Source organism: Camelus dromedarius, chromosome 6 (genome assembly GCF_036321535.1).
Source record: "Camelus dromedarius isolate mCamDro1 chromosome 6, mCamDro1.pat, whole genome shotgun sequence".
NCBI classification, from domain to species: domain Eukaryota; kingdom Metazoa; phylum Chordata; class Mammalia; order Artiodactyla; family Camelidae; genus Camelus; species Camelus dromedarius.
In genome coordinates, this window is record NC_087441.1 from 90,808,849 (window position 1) to 90,828,987 (window position 20,139).

At 42.4% G+C, this 20,139-nt stretch overlaps 1 protein-coding gene and 1 long non-coding RNA gene across 2 annotated transcripts in view; one reads left to right on the top strand and one right to left on the bottom strand.

Moving 5' to 3' along the window:
• The window catches only part of LOC135321558 (uncharacterized), a 941,446-nt gene that overhangs the window by 311,954 nt on the left and 609,353 nt on the right, over window positions 1-20,139 (bottom strand). The window lies entirely within an intron of this gene.
• On the top strand, window positions 9,646-19,979 carry LOC135321552 (melanoma inhibitory activity protein 2-like). Its single transcript, XM_064487102.1, has 10 exons — window positions 9,646-9,654; window positions 11,727-11,804; window positions 13,660-13,732; window positions 15,817-15,955; window positions 17,322-17,420; window positions 18,106-18,166; window positions 18,279-18,314; window positions 18,390-18,523; window positions 18,641-18,735; window positions 19,918-19,979. The coding sequence occupies exons 3-10, from the start codon at window positions 13,693-13,695 to the stop codon at window positions 19,968-19,970; spliced, it is 657 nt and encodes a 218-aa protein (XP_064343172.1). The 5' UTR covers window positions 9,646-9,654; window positions 11,727-11,804; window positions 13,660-13,692; the 3' UTR covers window positions 19,971-19,979.

Consider the following 20,139-nt stretch of genomic DNA (forward strand, 5'->3'; position numbering starts at 1 on the left):
AAAATGATCCAAGGAGTACATACAGTAAGAAACAGAGTCCTGAATTTAATCATCTTGTCTGATTTTCTCAGTGGGTAGTAAATAATTAGGGTTTTGACTAATTTTGTTTTGATTAAACTATAGAATGTGGTCAGTTGTGAAGTGTGAAAGTCTAAGGATTTTTGTAGTAAGGGTACTTGTGATGACACAATTTTGGGGGTTAGTGATTGCTGGGATGGATGAAATCGGCTGGCTGTGTATGCTGGTGGAAGAAGAGACATTGTTGATGCAAGTGGAGGCACTAACAGAAAGGAGACTAGTGAAAAGTGGAGGCTGTGTCAGTTGATTCAGGAGCAATAAGCTGATAAGGCTGGTTACTAGGCCATAAGGTTTAGTGTTAATTCAGAGGATATAATTTTGGTAATCGTGTTAATTGTATTACTATAATGTTTGGAATAATGAGTTTTAGCCTTGAAGAAGGTTAAGATTTTGTACACAATCAGTACCGCAGGCGCTGGGTCCCACAGCTGTTATTGACGGTCCCGGTGCGGCCACACAGGCGGGGAGCACTGATGGCAGGTGTTATGCCAGCTCACGTAGAATGGGTGCTGAGCATGGTGACAGCGGCTGTAATGAAAAATGATGATATTGTGCCATCTAAGCATAGTAATTGGGGATGTTAAGTGTGATTTATATATTAGTATCCATATAGGGTACTGTAAATGCATAAAGGATAGTAAAATAGACTAATGCCATTTGATAATTATGAAGTTAACTACAGTTTTATTAGTCAAAATATTTTTGTTTAAAGTAATTATCATACATTCATTCTAATCCTTTTAAATTCATTCATAGGCTAACTTTATGGCTACTAGTAATGTGATTACAGTTTGTGCCATGAAGAGTTTAGTTTTTAGGTTACTCTTCTGAAATGCTCAGGGTAGGGGTAGGAGGAGGGCAACTTCTAGGTCAAATATAGGAAAGTAGTGATGACTGAGAGTAAGTAAATGAAAAAGGTGGGCGTGCTGGCCCTATAGAGTCACATCCACACGTGTGTGGGCTTGATTTTTCTGGACACTGACTAGAGGAGGTCAGAGTACGGTCAGGACAAGCTGTGAGTCTGGTAGTGTAGTGGTGAGTGATGTCGGTATAAGCTTTATTGTTTCTCCAGTTACAGGAAAAGCTGTAGACTGGAAGTCATTTGTTCTATTTAATACTAAAAGAATAAAATGCTCATCAATAGATAGCGATCTGTAGGAACAATCAAACTATCTACAAAATGCACTATCAGACCACTGACTGAAATCCAAAATAACGAGATGTATAGGGAAATTTTAGTTGGGACAGGAAGCACAGAACGAGAAAAGTAGAGCCAATAATTTTGTGTAGTCAGTGGAAACTTTTAACCATGAAAACTACTGAGCCAAAAACTCCATCTGAAATTGAATTTTATATTCTTCTGACACTTGCAATAATATAAGTTCTTAGAGGAACTGTAATGAATCAAACTTGAAGAATTGTTTATGAATTCTTTCTGTTAGATGATGGTGAGCACAAGTGAGGGGAACTTCAGAGGCTCATAGAACTGAAGTATTAAGAAGTTATTATGGGAACTGTGTGTGTGGTCAGTGTGTTGTTAGGTGATGTGAGCACATATCTTTATCTTTTTTCTGATCAGAAGGTAGATGGTCATTTTAGGATCTATGTACATTTGCCTGTGTGTGTGTGTGTGTGTGTGTGTGTGTGTGTGTGTGGTGAGAGTTTGGTCGTGGGGAGAAGCACTGTGAACTTACCCACCCTGTACTGAGAGCTGTAGGACATCCTTCCCTGCTAAAAATGACCCTGCTCTTGTCACCACATCCCCACCCATGACAGCACTTCTTTGTAATGAATGTAGGTAATGTCCTGTTTGTCATGGACCAATGCAATGCATCCATTTATAGTTCATAAAGTTATTTATAATTTAAATTAAAAGTACTTATATGTATGATGGATTTTATGTTGTTACTCTTATTTACCTTGGTGCCCGAATTAATGGTAATAGAAGACCCATTTCCTGAGACAAAGTTGACTTGCCGTTAAGAGTCAGGATCCCTCATGAACACATCCTCACCGTTTGTCCTGACTGATGCATGACTTAATGTCATTGCAAGAGGAATTTCCCAAGGAAAAGCCAACGGTCTTCCTCAGAACCTCAGGGAGCAGGTCACAGGATGGGCTCCAGGTGGAATCGCTTTCCAAGGTAGATCTTAGTTCAGGGTAAAGTTACAGCACTCGCCGCCCCGAGACCCTTAGGTGATTCACACCCCCTCTGTCTTCTCATCCATAAAATGGGTTATTGAGAATGTTGTGTAGTTGGAACACTGCACTTTGAATTTGGTCAGTTGGCACAGTTTATTGCTTAGTGTGAGACCTCAATACCTTTGTCCTGATGCTAATTGGTGATTTACAGGGTGTCCCGATTCCTGAGGGTTGGAAGGAATTCTGATTGACAGTAGGAGGAGACCCAGGATCCCTGAAGCCTGCTCACCCTGGATGGGACTCAGTCCCTCCAGGCCAGGGGATCCTGGAGCCAGCACAGCGCCTGAAGCCCGGCTGTGGGACCAGGAAGGCCCAGCAGTGTGGTTGGAAACGCAGCCCCACTGGGCCTGTGAGCAGTCGGGGTCAACTCCCCACAGGGCAGGAGTGTCTCTCTGACTCCTGAGACTGGCAGGCCCCATGTGCTCAGTATTTCTTGATTGAGTGAACACAACCACCCCCCATATCTAGACAACAAGTCTTCCCACCACCCCAAAAGGGTTTCTCAGGCCCCCTCACAGCCAGTACTGCCCCAAAGCACAACTTTGCTTCTGTCCCACCCAGGTAGTTTCTGCCTCCTTGAACCTGGGTGTAAGTGAATCACCCAAGGGCAGTGTAGGGGGTGTGACAATATATAATTATTTTTTATAATTTTATATATTTTTGGCAAAAACCATAGGGCTTATTTTTATGCATGTGACATACGTACTTAAAATTAATGTGTCACCTACAGGTGTACTACAGATAAGCACAGCCACATGGGTGTGGCGACGTGATTAAGATGGTGTGCTGTTAAGATCTCCGTCTTGTGGACGTTCTCTCTGCATTTTGTGTGCAGTGCTGAGCGAAGGGGAGAGAGGACCTCCCACCCTGCCGGTATATTTGATTCCTCCTGGTTCTGTCATTGTCTACCTAATATGATTTTCAGCCACTGCCCAAGGGAAATCCTGGGAATTTGGAAAAGGAGGAGGGAGCACCCAAGAAGTAGGGGGCAGGGGACATCAGTTGGGCAGGACCAGAAAGCATAAGGTCAGAAAAGTTTGCAGAGAGGACCCAGTGTTAGATGGCAGTTGGTGGTGGGGGATCAGTTAGGCGGGGCACATTGTAAAAGTGACGTCACCCTGAATGTCCACTGTGAGGTGCCAGGGGCAAAGGCAGGTGATTGGTCGAGAGAGGTCATAAAGCATGGGGCGTTGCTAAGCAGCGTTCAGACAGGAGAAGGCTTGGAGGGAGGTGTCTGGTCCCCTCCAGCTGCTCCTGAGAGTCCGCTTGCCTGCTGTTTGTTTTCCTGACCTGCTGACCTCCTGACCTGACTGAACCCTCCTTCCTCCCCTCAAGAGCTTGATTGGCCCTCATCCTTTCTGTGACCCCCTTCTCCTCCCAAGTGCCCAACCCCTCTTCCTGTCACACTCCCTACCCACCCCATACCCCACCCCTCCCCTCCCCTCCCCTCCCCTCCCCTGTCCCCTCCCCTGTCCCCTCCCCACCTGAGAGGACCAGGACATGTAGGTGATGGGGATGTTCTGGTCCCACGTGCTGGGGTGTACTGGATATGAATATACAACTGTGAGTAAATATCGGGCATCAGGTGTCCTCCTTTTTCCTGGGCTCTTTCACACTGTGGTTAAATAGATACTTTCTCATAGGGTCCTTGATGGGAATGCATCGTTGGTGAAGCCCTAGGCTCTCAGGACAGGTTTCTTGACCAGCCTAGAGTGGCTCTGGCCACCGGCGTCCTCAAGATCTGAGTCCTATCAGGACCTCTTGGACCAAACAGCAGGTTGACAGGATGAAACCTGAATTAGTTACTTTATTGCATCAAAGAAGGAAGTGTGAACATCCTAAAAGCCATTGAGTTGTATGCCTAAAATGGGGGAGTGGGTGAATTATATCTCAGTAAAGCAGTTTTTTAAAAAGCGAGAAACTCCTATTTACTAGAAGTCATAGTGAGACTGGCTCCCGGAAAGCTTGTCAGGATCCTGCTTCAAGTTGTGCGTGTTCCGGTTCTGTCCCTGTGCGGTGTGCTCTCCTGTGTTTGCACCCTTCCTGGTGGTGACGTCTGGCAGTCCTGGGAGCAGTGGGGTCTCAGCACTGGGTTGGTGCTGGTCTGTCAAACAGGGAAATGTCATCTCTGCTCTGTGCTTTCTGGTTTGTTAACTTACAGCAACTTTGTTTTTTCTTTGAAGTGTATTCTTTTCAGAAATTTTAATGTAACAAAAATATTAAATAGCCCTATAAATTTTAAAATATTTTTATTGAAGTATAGTCAGTTTACCATGTTGTCCATTTCTCATGTACAACAGAATGCTTCAGTCATATAGGAAAATACATATATTCATTTTCATATTCTTTTTTTTACCATAAATTATTACAAGATATTAAATAGAGTTCCCTGTGCTGTACAGTGTAAACTAGTTGTTGTCTACTTTATAGAGATTAGTATTCATGAATCTCAAACTTCCAATTTTTCCCTTCCCACTCCCTTTCCCTCTGGTAACCATAGTTTGTTTTCTATGCTCTAAGTCTGTTTCTGTTTTGTAAATAAGTTTGTCTTTTTTTTTTTTGATTCCAAATATAAGTGATATCATATGGTATTTTTCTTTTCCTTTATGACTACTTCACTTAGAATGACATTCTCCAGGTCCATCCATTCCCTGTTGCTGCAAATGGCATCATTTTATCATTTTTATGGCTGAGTAGTAGTCTATTGTGTAAAATATACCACAGCTTCTTTTTTTTTTTTACATTTTTATTGAGTTATAGTCATTTTACAATAGTGTGTCAAATTCTAGTGTAGAGCACAGTTTTTCAGTTATATATGAACATACATATTTTCATTGTCAGAATTTTTTTCTCTGTGAACTAGCATAAGATCTTGTATATATTTCCCTGTGATATACAGTATAATCTTGATTATCTATTCTGCATATGCCTGTCAGTATCTACAAATTTCAAACTCCCAATCTGTCCCTTCCCACCCCTCAGCCCCTTGGCAACCGCAAGTTTGTATTCTATGTCTGTGAGTCTGTTTCTGTTTTGTATTTATGCTCTTTTTTATTTATTTATTTTTTTGGATTCCACATGTGAGCAAACTCATATGGTATTTTTCTTTCTCTTTTTGGCTTACTTCACTTAGAATGACATTCTCTAGGGACATCCATGTTGCTGCAAATGGCATATTGGTTTTTTATGGCCAAATAGTATTTCATTGTATAAATATACCACCTCTTCTTTATCCAGTCATCTGTTGATGGACATTTAGGCTGTTTCCATGTCTTGGCTATTGTAAATAGTGCTGCTATGAACATTGGGGTGCAGGTGTCTTTTTGAAGTAGGGTTCCTTCTGGACATATGCCCAGGAGTGGGATTATTAGGTCATATGGTAAGTCTATTCTTAGTCTTTTGAGGAATCTACAAACTTTTGCACAGTGGCTGCACCAACCTGCATTCCCACCAGCAGTGTAGGAGAGTTCCCTTTTCTCCACAGCCTCTCCAACATTTGTCATTTGTGGACTTTGAATGATGGCCATTCTGACTTGTGTGAGGTGATACCTCATTGTAGTTTTGATTTGCAATTCTCTGATAATCAGTGATAATGAGCACTTTTTCATGTGCCTGTTAGCCATTTGTATGTCTTCACTGGACAATTGCTTGTTTAGGTCTTCTGCCCATTTTTGGATTGAGTTTTTTTTTTTTCTTATTTAGTTGTATGATTTGTTTCTATATTCTGGCTATTAAGCCCTTGTCAGTTTCATGTTTTGCAAAAATTTTCTCCCATTCTGTAGGTTGTATTTTTGTTTTGCTTATGGTTTCCATTGCTATGCAAAAGCTTCCAAGTTTAATTAGGTCCCATTTGTTTATTTTTGCTTTTATTTTTATTGGACTTCTAGCAAATTCTTAGTTATCCCTTTCCTTTTTATCTTGGAGGCTGCCCCCAGGGACTCTGTGTCCAGCTAGGTTGGTGGGGGAGCCCTGAGAGCCGAGCTGATGTGAAAATCAGTGGCTGCAAACTGCTGTGATGTTTACAGTGAGGAAATGCTCAGGAGGGATGTGACCAGGAGGTGGACGAGTTGTCTTTTTTTTTAGTGACGTGTCCTTGTGAAGAATGTTGATTTCCCCAAAGCAGAAAGTGTCCTTCATGTCTTTAGAATTGTCTAAATATAAAGAAAATTCAGATACATGCTGTGAAATTTTTACTGTGTCAGGATAAATCACCTCCACACCCTAAAAAAGAAAGACGGAGAACACCTCATGGATTTAAGTGGTTTGTTCTGATAGGCTTCCACCAGATTCTTACGGACCTGGAAAAACCGAGTGTCAGGAACAATCTTTGCACTGAAGCAGAATCAATGCCACATGAACACTCCACCCAAAGAAGAGTCTGTTCTGTTTCTTTTGAGCCTACTAAGGAGGGCGTTTCTAGGTCATCTTTGTTGGGATTTTTTCCCTCAAAGGGATTGAGGCTGAGTTCTCACAGGTTAGTCAGCCCTCTTTCCCTACCACATCTTTGAGCATTTGGATAAACTAACTTGTCCTTCTCCACCGTTGCTCATGGCTGCTGACAGAACCTGAGTCCATCGGCCCTGATGTATAGACTTTAGGTAGGAGGCAGCTGCTGACATCAGCACTCAGACAGTGCCCTGTGTAACAAGCATGCCCATGGTGGAGGGGGTTTTACCAGTTAGCGACTAGATGGTGTTTGTTTTTGTGCCTTTTATCTGCATGTCTCTCCTTTGTGCTGAGATCCACTGCTCTCTCAGATGGCAGCTATGCAAAGACAGTGCATGTTTTCCACCAGCACACATTTTACTGACCCCAACTGTGAGAGCTGACAATGACAGTGTTACTGATTTCAGAGGCTGCTTTCTAGAGGGGTTTTATTTGCACAAGACTGAAACTTGGTGTCTAGATAAAGTACAAATTACATTGTTCATTTATTCCCTCCTATAATACTTATAAATCTAGTTTTTACAAAACTATGTGTTTGGCTTTTGTTTTGTTGACTGTACATTCCAGAAATACAAATTAATTTTCTTGGTGGCTGTTAATGGACGTAGGTGCAGTACTGTGAAATATGCATGTAAATTATTTGTATTGATTATTTTGAGTTCTCTTTTTATGTAAATTCATTCTTTGAGTAATCTTGTATAATATGATTAAAACTCTATTATACAAATCCCTATTTATTTCAGAAGTCTGACATTACATGCTCTGGTTCAGAACCAAAGTGAATATTGAAGAAAACCTCCATGGTTTTTAGATAGTTGGGCTAAAATATATCATTAATTTTTGCTGGAATAGTAATTTTGACATTATTCTAAGAGCTGGTCTGCTTTCTTACTCATGTCCAGTCTATAAATGTAGAAATACATCTCTGTACATCTCTCTGTATTTTAACACATACCTTCATTGCTCTTTCCCCATACATGTTGGGTGTATTTTTGGAGACATTTCATAGGGGTTTGTCCAGGTACTTCATGAACATACAATAGAAGATGGAGGCATCCCATGCCCTGTAGGTTTGTGTTTGCTTATTTTCAATTTCAAGTTGGCTTCTACATTCATAAGTTAAGTTCTGTTAACTATTTTAAAAATATTTGCAATGTGCCTGTCAGCAAAGTCAAATCTCTAACATTTTGTGTATCAGGTATTTGACGTATGTGTGCAGCAGTGAAACTATTACCAAATCAAGGCAGAAAACATGCCCACACTCCCAAGAGCTCCTTTGAACTCAAGTGTCCCTTCTCGCCTCTCTGTGGAGCTATCTGAGGATGTGGTTGACGGTTTCTAAAGATGATTCTCTGTGACATATACACTGGGAATGTCTTTGAGGTTCCTCATTATATCTAATATCTTTTCAGATCCTTGACACTCTGATTCTCCTTTTCCATCTTGCGTCTGATGTTTATGAACTTCTGTGGAAGCTTATTCTTCTTGCTGCCTCCTGGGGAGTTTCTATTTTTCTCTTGTTCGTCTGGAGGACCTTCCTTGCTGTGAGTATTAATAAAGTACCTGACAGTGTCCTTTTAATCACACCTAATAGGAATTTTTATAGTCACTGGACATTTTATTTGCCTGCCTGGGCCAGAATCCAGGAGTCTTTTCTTTGTTTCCTTTTAGATTATTAACTTGAAAACAAATTAGTTTTGAAATGGAAATTTGTTGCAAAATCTTTATAGTAAGAACTCATTGAGCAAGACAACAGTATATTCTCAATGAGACAATGGCAATTTATAAACTCTTCTCTTCAATAACAAAACAGGAAGGTTAAGTATTTGGCGAGTCCATCTATCTCTCCACCTGCCCCTGCCTGTGTGTTGGGTGACAGGGGACAGGGAAGCTCAGTGTTCCTGAGCAAGTGTGAAGTTAAGGGAACATCTGTGGTTTTCTGTTTGCCCTCTGTGGATGCATTCTTCTACTGCCACATTATTGCCACTGGATCTTCGACACTGTGATGATTCTCCAATATCTTGGCAAGGTTAGGGGCTGGCCTCAGTCTCTGATCATCACTTAAAGTTTTGAATGAAGAAATATGTGTTAAGGGTCAGGGAAATGTGTCTTTACATGGTATTACAGTGGAGCCCTGCCTGGGTTTTACTGAACTATTACTCTTCATACGATGACTTGTATCTGAGTCAAGAAGCACGTTCGCTTCTTGAAAATGGTCGCTGTCCGTCCTGCTGCTGTGTGGGCTTTTACTACAGCCATTACTCACTTTCATTCTCGTCTGATGTCTCATTTGATGTCCGTTTGTTTTTAGTGGTCTTGACAAATCTTACGACCTCATATGTTACAATTGCTTATCAATTCAACAGTCAACTCTGTATAAGATTTCAGAAAACCTTTCATTGAATGAAAGGGGTGCATCTTAATCTTAGTATAAAGATTTTGCCTTTATTTTTCTTTTAGTTTTCTCCTCTCTGTCTCTCTCTCTCTTTTGAAGGTTACACAACTATCCAGGTTCTGGACTTAAGTGTGGATGTTTGGTTTGACAAAAAAATTAGATAAATGATGCATTGCAACAACATATCATGAAAATAATATAGTTCAGTGTTGTTAAATATGAATATGCGTTATGAAAATTGAATAGAGTGATGTTTATTTAATAGAATGTAAGCAGATCTTTTGTTCTAAAATAAGTTATTTACCATTGTGCTATCAGAAATGGTGAGTGAAAGATCATGCCTTAAGTAGGAAATTCTGATTTTTCCTGATTTTTAATCATATTAATTGTTATGCTGAACCAAAGTGATAATTGTGATTTCAATGGATTACTGTTTTGATAGTTTATTAGAAATTATAGATTTACTAATTATATGTTTTGACTTCAAATTTAATGTTTCTTCCTCTCCTAGGTAAAGCCTCCAGTGTGTCAAGGTAAGGTATTAGGGTTTAGTTTCCTTTGTAATATTTTCTCAATACCAGGATTTGATGTGGATTTTAATTCAACTAAGAGTAAACACAATGACTTCTGATGTCTAACTGACTTCTCAACTCTTGAAAATTTTACTCCTGCAATGGTGTCTAAATGACATCATAGAGGAAGTTGACATCTATTGAGCTAAGAGGCCAGGAGGGTCACAGGAGTAGGGAGACTAGGATGAGTTTAATTTTGCATAGCAACCTTGAGGAAGCAGGTGATGAGAAGAGTCTAATGTTCGGAGTGTGTCCCTAATATGAGCTGGCTCTTGGTGAAAATTAAAGATGCTGAAACACTACTAGAGCCTGTCAGGACTCTCCAGGCTGAGGGAGGGATGCAGATGTAGCCAGGCAGTGTGTGTCACAGCAGAGGGGAATCCATGGGCTGTGACTCATAAGTGAAAGGAGCCATTCATGGCAGTGGGGACTTAATGGAAGTGATTCAGCTTGAGGATGATGCTTTCTATGCAGGCTTCACACTCTGCTGACCGAGTGGGGCTGTGCGTGATGGGCAGGGTGGCTGCCCAGCGCTCAGTAGGCCCTCAAGGGCTGCTGTTGGTGACAGTTGATGCAGAAGGGCTGGTGCTGAGAAGAGGGATCTCAGCATCAGAGCATCCCCACTGGGCAGACAGAAGACGCATGTGCACTGTGTGGTCAGATGAGGGACTTAGATGCCTGAGAGAGGAGTCTGGTTCTGAGGGCTGCGTTCTAGAGCTTCACACGTGGAGTTGCCTGTGACTGGCTGTTTTACATGTGCTGCTTTCCTGAAGCAGTGATGGTAACATTCTCATCCTGGCGATAGAAAAGCTTGTCATTTAGGGCCTGTGTGTTATCCAGGTCCTCCAGTGACTAGGTGGGGAAGCCCACATGGTACCAAAGTGTTTAATTCCAGCGACCTTGTCCTTCAGGGCCCCCAACATGGTTTTCATGAAAGACGATCTTCCAGGCAGCAGGAAGACACTGGAGGCCTGTGCAGGCCCAGTCAGGCAACGTTTTGAACTTGCCTTCTGTGGTGTTGCATATAGGGCCTGGCTGTGGGGTGAACCTGCATGGAATAAGGGTTCTATTTTTTTAAGCAGGGGCATGTTTACTTACCTTAGTAATTGGAGGAGAGAATGTTAAGGGGACAGGATGCTTGGTTTTTCTTTTTCATCTCTGGTGATGTCAGAAGTATTTTAATGATTGAATTTTCTAAGAATGGTGCTTATAGCTGGGAGAGAATTTAGGGGAAGGCTTTTTATTGTGTTTCTGCATCTTTGAAAAAAATTAAACTAGGAATCTCAATGATCTCACATTTAGAATGCCACTAAGATTTTCTTCCTTTAGGCACAGTAGAAAAGCTAAAAGGCTAATTATACTCGTAGTGCCAGCCAGATATGTCTCTACTGCTAATAAATCATGATAATTCTATTCTACTGGGTTTTCTTGTCAATATGAGAAACTGCTTCATCTCCTTTTAGTTACTTTAAAGCAGATGACTGAGCAGAGCAAGAATTTGGAGAATGAAAACAGAGAACTTGCAGAAAATATATCTGCTTGGGTGCAGAAGTTATCCTTGTCCTTTTGCTTTTTTTTTTTTTTTGTGATTTTACCTTCAGTTCCTCCCCACTCTGGCAGTTCAGTTATTTGGCTCTCTTTTCCTTCATCCTACTGTCCTGTTCCATGTGTTCCATAAGAGGTCTAGGTTCAAAGCAAGTGTCCTAGATAAAAAAAAAAAAAACAAAAAAACCCAAAAAACAAATTTCTTCTGTAGAGCACAGGGAACACTACTTGATATCTTGTAATCTATAATGAAAAAGAATGTGAAGACAAACATAGGTGTATATATGTATGTGACTGAAACATGCTGTACACCAGAAAATTGACACATTGTAACTGACTATATATCAGTAAAAAAATAAACAAAACAAGTGTTGTAGATGTAAAGCACCACTTTCTGTATTAGTGGAAGGGGTCACACACAAGATAGGTTCAGCTAGCAGTGTAATTAGTATTTGTAATTCTGTTTCCTTCATTATATTTTTGCATAGACCAACAACACAAAGAAATGCTTAGAGGAGGCCATCAGGCAAAAGAAGCTGCCCTCTGAGAAAGCACTGAAGTTTAAGGTACGAACCTCTTGTTAGATTACATTCTGAAAATAGAAATGAAAGTAATGAGTAATTGTTACTAATTCAATGTTTCATTGAATGAGAGCTTGAAAGCCATTGAGAAGGTGAATGAAAATTTGAATGACATCATTCAGATTGTTCGAGCTAAGCTGCAGGCAGTGAGGGACCAGAACGCCAAGAGCCCACACCTGGTAAGAGCTGCCACGTTGACCATAGCCGGGCTTCTGAGGCTTTTTGTGCCCTGGGCGAGCTGCGTGCACCTGCTCCTCCTGCTTTTGACCACAGCAGAGTGTGAGAGCCCAGGAGCGGAAACTCCCTGTGAACAATGACCCAGAATTTCATGGACTAAAACCTCTGTGACTTTTTCTATTTCAGAGACTAGGAAATATGTCTTATTTTCACAACCTAGAGAGTTTTCTCACCACTCACACTGCCCTCCAAGATACACAGAAGATGCCAGGAAATACCTGAGAGGTTAAGGAAGTTACTAGACTAGGTGCACAGTTCCTTGCCCTGTTGATGTTAAACAGAGAATTTTCCATGTGAATTTGGGTAAACTTTCTTTATATTTCACCAGCAACACTCATTTGTGAGCTCTTTGACATGAGCAGTTTCCCACCCTTGCTTCCTCTTGTCGTCCAGTCGTGCCCTCCATTGTCCAGGGAGGAGGAAGCCTGTGGAGGTGAGGAAAAATCTGTGCCTGGAGGTCTTTTTTCCACATTTCTTTATGGGCTTGACATTTGTCCTGGGCCCAGCCTGGATCAGCTGCCATCACAGGAAATTTAGGGGTAGTTGTGGGTACTGGCTGAGAAGGGACAGGATTCCAAAAGGGTTGAAGAGAAGCAACTGCCCATCAGAACAAACCAAGACTTTCTGGAAGAGATTGGCCGGCTGGCAGTGGAAGAGGACCAGCTGAAGAAGGAAATGCAAGATGCAAAGGGTCAGAATGAGCTGCTAGGATGCCCGGAGCTAGAACTTGAAGGAAGAGGCCCTGTCTGCTGTAAACTCTCAAATGGAGCACTGTCTTCAGCCCCAAACCGAAATTCAGGGAAAGTCTCAGATGCTTTCAAGCATATGTAAGGGAACATATAACACTTGCTTTCCTTTCTTTATAAAATTTGTATGTTCAGAATCATTTCACTGCCTTAATATCTTCTGGAGAGAATGCTCACCAAAGTCTTTGGACATGTACCAGGGCTAATATATTTATTTTCTATGGTTTGTTTTGCAGTTAACAAAATACTTTGTTTCTGGGAAAAAAATTACACTTTTTAAACATATCACCCTGAGTTTTCATTGAAATCTTAGTACATACTTTATTTCTGTCCTGTGTGAAGATACTGGAAAAAGGAACATCTCCAGAGAACTTGAAAGGTGCTGTTTCAATGAACACTTCAGGAATTTGAGGTAAATGCCACCAGTTGCAGCAGGATTTCCACTGTACACATTAGCTTTCACAAGGAACAACAATCTCATGTCTTAGAAGATTAAATGTTGATATCTACTCAAATTATTTTTCTTGGGAATTTAGTCACCAATGAGAATGTTTTAAGTTGAAATTGCTCTTAATAAATCTCATGTCTGTGAAGCCACAGTGAAATCTGAAGAAATGCATGTGCAGGAGGACGTTCAGCTCAGCAGCAAGAAGAGATTAAGGATTGTTACTCACCCCCAGAGATGCTTACCTCAGAGAACCGAGCATCACTGTGTCAGTGTTTAATTGTGCTGAAACACACGGAAAGCAGATGGCCCATCTTAGCTGATTCCAAGCGTATGATTCCTCTCATGTTAAGTATGTGCACATTGCTGTGGATCAGTACTTCTTGAATGTCTTCTCATATCTATCTTACAGCCAGGTGTTTCAAAGACCAGATCTGAGGATTCGATGCAGCGAGCTGTGACAACAGGGGACTGCAGCCTGCAAGGTATGTTGCTTGTTGGGAAGAAAACCTTACATACAGGATTCCTGGGAGATGTTGTGGCTTCAGGTCTAGACCCCTAGAATAAAATAAATATAATAAAGAGAGTCAAATAACTTATTTTTTTGGGTTTTTTTTTTTTGGTTTTCCAGTGCAAAGAACAGTTAAGTTTACACTATACTGTAGTCTATTAAGTGAGCAATACCACTGTGTCTAAAAACCCCAATGTTCATAACTTAATGAAAATACTCTTTATTACTAAAAACTGCTAGCAATCATTGGAGCCTTTAGTGAGGTTTAATCTTTTTGTTGGTGGATGGTCTTTTTTTTTAACTTTTTTTTTTATTGAGTTACAGTCATTTTGGTGGATGGTCTTGAATTAACATTGGTGGCTGCTGACTGGTCACTGTGGCAGTTGCTGAAGATCAGTGTGGCTTTTGCAATTTCTTAACATAAGACCACAATGAAGTTTGTGACAGGATTCTCTCTTCCTTTCAGGAACAAGTCCTCTTTCACAGGCAATTTGACACATTTTACACACAGTAGAAATTCTTTCCAAATTGGAGTCATTCCTCTCAAACCCTGTGGTAATTTATCAGCTAAGTTCATACGCTCCTCTAAGTCCTTTGTTATTTCAACCTTCTTCACAGCATCTTCACCAGTAGACTCCATCTCAAGAAACCAATTTCTTTGCTTGTCCATAAGAAGCAGCTCCTCATTCATGCACATTTTATCATGAGGTTGCAGCCAATCAATCATATCTTCAGGCTCCACTTGTAACTCTAGTTCTCCTGCTATTTTCAGCACATCTGCAGCTCCTTCCTGCACTGAATTCTTGAGCCCCTCAAAGTCACACATCAGGATTGGAATCAATTCCTTCCAAACCCCAGTTCATGTTGATATTTTGACTTCTTCCCATGAATCACGAATGTTCTTAATGGCATGTAAAATGGTGAATCCTTTCCAGAAAATTTTCCATTCATTTGCCCAGACCCATCATTGGTGTCACTGTCTATGGCAGCTAAAGCCTTCCAAAATGTATTTCTTAAATAATAAGACTTGAAAGTCATAATTACTCCTGATTCATGGGCTGCAGAATAGATGTCATGTTAAGCATGGAAACAGCATTCATCTCATGCATCTCCATCAGAGCTCCTGGATGACTTGTGCATTGTCCATGAGCAGTAATATTTTGAAAGAATTTTTTTTGTGTGTTTTGTTTTGTTTTCTGAGCAGTAGGTCTCAACAATGGGCTAAAATATTCATGTTGTAAATAGATGTGCTGTCATTCAGGCTTTGTTCTATTTATAGAGCACAGAGTAGATTTCACTTGATTCTCATGGGACATAGGATTTTCATAATGTTAAATGAATATTGGCTTCGTTAGCCGCTAATGGGAAAATCAGCCTGTCCATTGAAGCCTTGATGCCAGGCACTGAATTCTCTCCAGCTGTGATGGTGCTGGGTGGCCTCCCCTTGCAGTTCTCTGCATTGAAAACCTGTTGTTTAGTGCAGCCACCTTCATTAGCTGCCTTAGCTTCATCTCCTGGAGCACTTGCAGCAGCCTCTGGGTCAGCTCTTCCCGCCTTACCTTGCACAGGTATGCAGTGGAGATGGAATCTTGCCTTAAACTTCATGGGCCAACCCCTGCTGGCTTCACACTTTTCTTCTGAAGCCTCTTCACCTCTCTCAGGGTTTATAGAATTGCTGAGAACTAGGGACTTCCGCTGGATTAGGCTTTGCCTTAAAGGAATGTCATGCCTGTTTTAATTAAAATGATAAAGAACCAAATATTTCAGAAACTACAAAAATGTGACACAGAGATAAGAAATGAGCAAATGCTGCCAGAAAAAAATGTCACCAATGGAATTGCTGTACTCAGGGTTGTTACAAATCTTCAATTGTTTAAAAATATGCATTACCAGGGAGGGCAATAAAATGAAACATGCCTGTAATAGCAATGAATTTGCACTGGGAAGGTAAAAAGGGGATTCCTGCCTTCAGAATTCTCTCCTTTCTCCACTCCCCAGCACAGCCAAGCTCTTGAGTGCACATGTGCACACACAAAGCCAGTTGTTTTATGTTTATAGAGGGTAAAAAGAAAATGCAAGACCACCATGCTGCATCGGGATCTCTGAAAGAACGTGAGGAAGACGGTTTCCAAAGGCAGGTGAAGAAAGTACGCGTCCTTGATGAAATCAGTGGACAGAGATCTATGGACACTGAAGGGTAAGACATTCCCGTGTTAATTATGACAATGTGTGAATGAATGTGTGGAGTTATGTGGATATTGTAATACGTTTCAGAATACTTACCACCATATTTTCTTTACCATATTCAATCAGTACAGATGTGCATTTATTTTTCGACCTTGATTTCTGTAATCTGCTGCTTCTGTTCATTCTAACTGGTTACCAGAGTCTTGTTTGTATTTAGTTTGAGATTTTAGCGGGTTCTTGGACCAGATTTAGTCACTTCATTATCTGGATCCCCCTAGGTCCATTTTTATTGTCCTTAGGTTTCAACCACATCAAAGTGTCATGACCTGCCATGTGTCTATCATTTTTAATAAACTCTAGACATTGGGTAGGAAATAAAGAAAATTTGAGGCCTCGTGTGAGGTTAACTTGCTGCAGAGAAGGTGGGCATTACAGCTGGCAGGTGGTCAGGGCGCCAGCAGCGCTACATCCTGTTAACCCGGTTAGCAGCTGAGATCAGTCAGTGCAGCCAGCTTTCGTGAGGCCCGTGTGTCTCCTGTCCACCTTTGTTTCTGGCATGTAGCTCTCATGGATCCCAGCTAAGTCCTGTGGGTCTCTCTAGGGATCACCTTCGCTGACGGACAGTGAGCTCCAGCTGCCTGACTGCGGTGCCTGTGCGTAGGGGGCACCGGCTGCCGGGCTGCTCTGCATCTCAGTGGTTTCCTCTGCAGTTACCGGATGACCCCCGGGGAAGGTGGGCCCAGTCCTGGGCTTTCTTCTTCTCCATCTTGGCCTCATGTCCCTTTCTGGCTTGTTAGCAATTTGGTACATTTGATCATGGATTTCATAATTTGTCCAGAGTTTCCTGTCATTCTCAGGGAGAGGTCATGGACATCACACCCATTAACCCGCTTTCAAAAACATTTCCTTATATTTCCTAAAGGATCAGGTTTTGCTCCAGGTTTTGACTGAAATCTGGGCTCTCTGTGGGAGAAATCAAACAAGTCATGAAAGCTTGCTTTACCCTAATGTGTTTGGTTGTGATGACTTGGTCAGATCCTGATTCCCACGTTGAAACACAGTGAGCTCGCGCTGTCCCAGGCACAGGAGCCTAAGCCTGGTGGGGCGGCGCAGAGCACACATCACGTGGGCTTTTCCTGTGTGTTTATGCATAAATGATTAAGGGTGGGGACGCTGAAGGGAAGCCCAGATACCAAACACTTGCCAGAGGCCTGAGTGTAGCTTTTTCATATTTATTAGTGGGGGTACTTTAATTCTTTCCTGTGTATTTATCAGCCTGAGCATTTATGGGGCAGGGCGAAAGGAACATGTAATTCTTCCCTTCCAGTTTCTGGGAGGGAAACTGGCAGAATTTCAGAGTTTCTTTCCCCTCTCAGGAAGGTGGACATGAATGGATGTGAGCTGGTGGGAAAGCAGCAGCTGTTGGCAGCAAAGGAGGAGGCAAAATTGGCTGAAGAGGAGACAAGATGGTACAAGTGAGTTCAGCTCCTCTGCACCTGCGGCTCTGAAAACACCTGTTGGATTTTTTGAAAACTTTTCTAAAATGTTTAGACACAATATCATAAACTGACCCAAACAAAAGACATTTGTATACATGGCTTCACACAGGAGGAAAAGTGTTAAGTTTTACATATGTTAAGTTAAACGTTTAACTTTAAAAAGTATTAAGTTACTAAGAATTTCCTGGTCCCAGTGCTGGCCAGACTGAGAGGAGAGACGGTTCACAGAGATGTTTCTGAAGGTGCTATAAACCGTTCTCACCCTGAGGATAGCAGTTTAGTGTAGCGTCAGTCGGACCAATACACATTCCCGTGCTGCTGGGGAGACCCAGGTGTAAGAAGTATGGTCAGGATGTAAGGAAAGGAAGAATCAAGCTTTGAGATGAAAGATGCTCAGCACAGGACACGTGAGGGAAATGCTGAGAACGGGAGGGGGAAATGTGTCAGCGCAGAACCGGGCAGGCGTTCAGTAACAGTGACGGAAGGAGTGGCTGCAGCGACAGCTTTGCAACTGCTGTGCTTCTGCAGCCGTGTGCAGTGTGTCTTGAGTGGTGAGATGATGTGTGTGAGTGTGCAATGCAGATAACATGGACTGGGGCAGATTATTTAACAGCATACCCAGCATTGTGTCTTCTATGATGGAACAATTTGTAACTCATAGGATAAGACTTGAAGAATGTCACGGGCAAATGCGGGAAGCAGAGATCATTTGGAGACACCAGGTAACCTGCCTTCCTCCTGACACACCGAGTCCTCAGCACCTGATGCAGACAGTTATTGTGGCCCTGAGAACCCCTAGCCATGGGGTGTTTCTTGATGTGTTGACTTTTTCAGGTCACTCTTGCCGAGAAGAAGGCCCAAGACAGCTCGGTAAGAATTTGTTTCCTTCCTTCCCTTTGTGCACAGTCGACCACAACTGAACGTGGATGAGTTTTTCTCCCACAGCTCAGGGCTCAGGAGCTGGAGAGGGAAATCTCTGAATTGAGAAGGGAAAACTCTGACCTGAGAAGGGAAAACTCTGACCTGAGAAGGGAAAAATCCTCTGAGCTGAGAAGGGAAGTTGCCCACCTGAAACAGAGGTACAGAATTTTGACACATTTTTACGGGTGTTTTGAGATTTTTAAGGACTGGTTGTTTTGTGCCTAGTAGAGGAATTGGTGGTGTAATTTGTATTGAAGCCATTCTTTATCTATAAGATTGGATGCAATCTGCAGATGGAGGCAGGCAGAGGAATACATGAGGCAGGAGCCCACCCCAGGAGGACCGTACAGGCTGCAACCTCCCCTGAGAGGTAAGGAGCGCACTGTGAAGTGCGGCAGCTCCATTTCTGCAGCAGGAGCCGCCCAGTGGGCTGCTTTTCCCCATGGGTAGTTGTCGGGTTTCCTGGACACCACACCACACACTCACTGTGGGGAACAGTTTCACAGCTGGGTGACAAGATGCTGTTTTCTTTACATGCCATCAGCCAGCAGGGCTCTGTCCCCTGTGAGCGGCGGAGCTCATGCCCCTCCAGGGACTGCGGGCTGCCCCCCAGTCTCTTGGTTGCCTGGCGTGGCTGGCATGGCTGGTTTCTATGCACTAGAAGACATGAGCATCAGCCCTCTCTTCCCGCCTGGGCACGGTTTTGAAGGCTGAATTTTCTTCTTATTTCAGGAAAATAACATGGATGACATTTTAGAATGAAGGCAGTATGTCATAACGAGAAAAATATTTTTCTTCATTTGCCTTGGTGGATAAATATTCTATTCAAGATCTGCTTTAAGGCAGCAGGCATTTCTTCACTAATTTTGCAGGTCCCTTCGTTCTTATAAAAAAGCTTGCACAGTGACCTAGAGTAGCCAGTTAGTAAGTGACATGACTACATATCCTCCTTCTCCCAGAGTTAAAGTGTAACTAAAGTCTCCCACCAGCTACTCCATGTAACTCACCATTCTTTTGCCAATTATTACAACATGAGTCATAGAGGCTTCTTTCATAAATGTTTACGTGACATCTGGTCAATTATACAAGACATGCGCTGTCAGAGAGAAGTCTTTTAACAGTTTACCAACAGGCTGAGGAGGAAGAGGTGGAGCTCACAGTCAGGGGTTGTTGATACTCTTCCTATGAAAGACCCTTCTTACTTTAATGTATAATCTGTATACAGACTGATTTGCCCTGAAATGTGATGTGAGTCCACTGTGTAAGTGTTGGTTGACAGGGATCTGGGCCCTGAGACCACATCCAGGGTGATTAGCTATGAAAACACCTGAATCAAGGCCCTGTGGTGTCCTCGTCATGGGACAGGGGTCCAGTCTCCCCTCGTCCTCGTGGACAACTGAGGTGAGAAGGAGACCTGCGGCCTCTGTGAAGAGACAAGGGCGTGGGCGGAAGTGAGAGCTCTTGGAGGAGGGCACGGAGGGCTCGGCTCGTGCTTCCCCCTCACGGCATCTGTCAGATAGAATACGCCTTCAGCGCTGTTCTCCCTTTACAGCTTCACAGAGGGATGGCAACCCTGTTAGGAATGGAACCGCCTTTCAGGCTTAGGAGGCAGAGGAAACCAAAGTAAGTAATTTTACTCAGTTGTGTTGTGGTGGTCATTTTGTATTGAATAATCTCTGGAACTAGCATTTTCTTTTTGAACAAACAATTCCTGGCTTTGCCTGTGGATTGGGAATTAGGGGAAAAGTATGCCCAGTCATCACAGTGAGGTTTG

What these genes read in the sequence shown, in the direction of transcription:
- LOC135321552 (XM_064487102.1), top strand. Translation starts at nt 13,693, where the DNA reads ATGCAGCGAGCTGTGACAACAGGGGACTGCAGCCTGCAAG. An exon ending in AGATCATTTGGAGACACCAG is followed by an intron (nt 18,167 to 18,278) that starts GTAACCTGCCTT and finishes TGACTTTTTCAG; the next exon opens with GTCACTCTTGCCGAGAAGAA. An exon ending in AGAAGGCCCAAGACAGCTCG is followed by an intron (nt 18,315 to 18,389) that starts GTAAGAATTTGT and finishes TTTCTCCCACAG; the next exon opens with CTCAGGGCTCAGGAGCTGGA.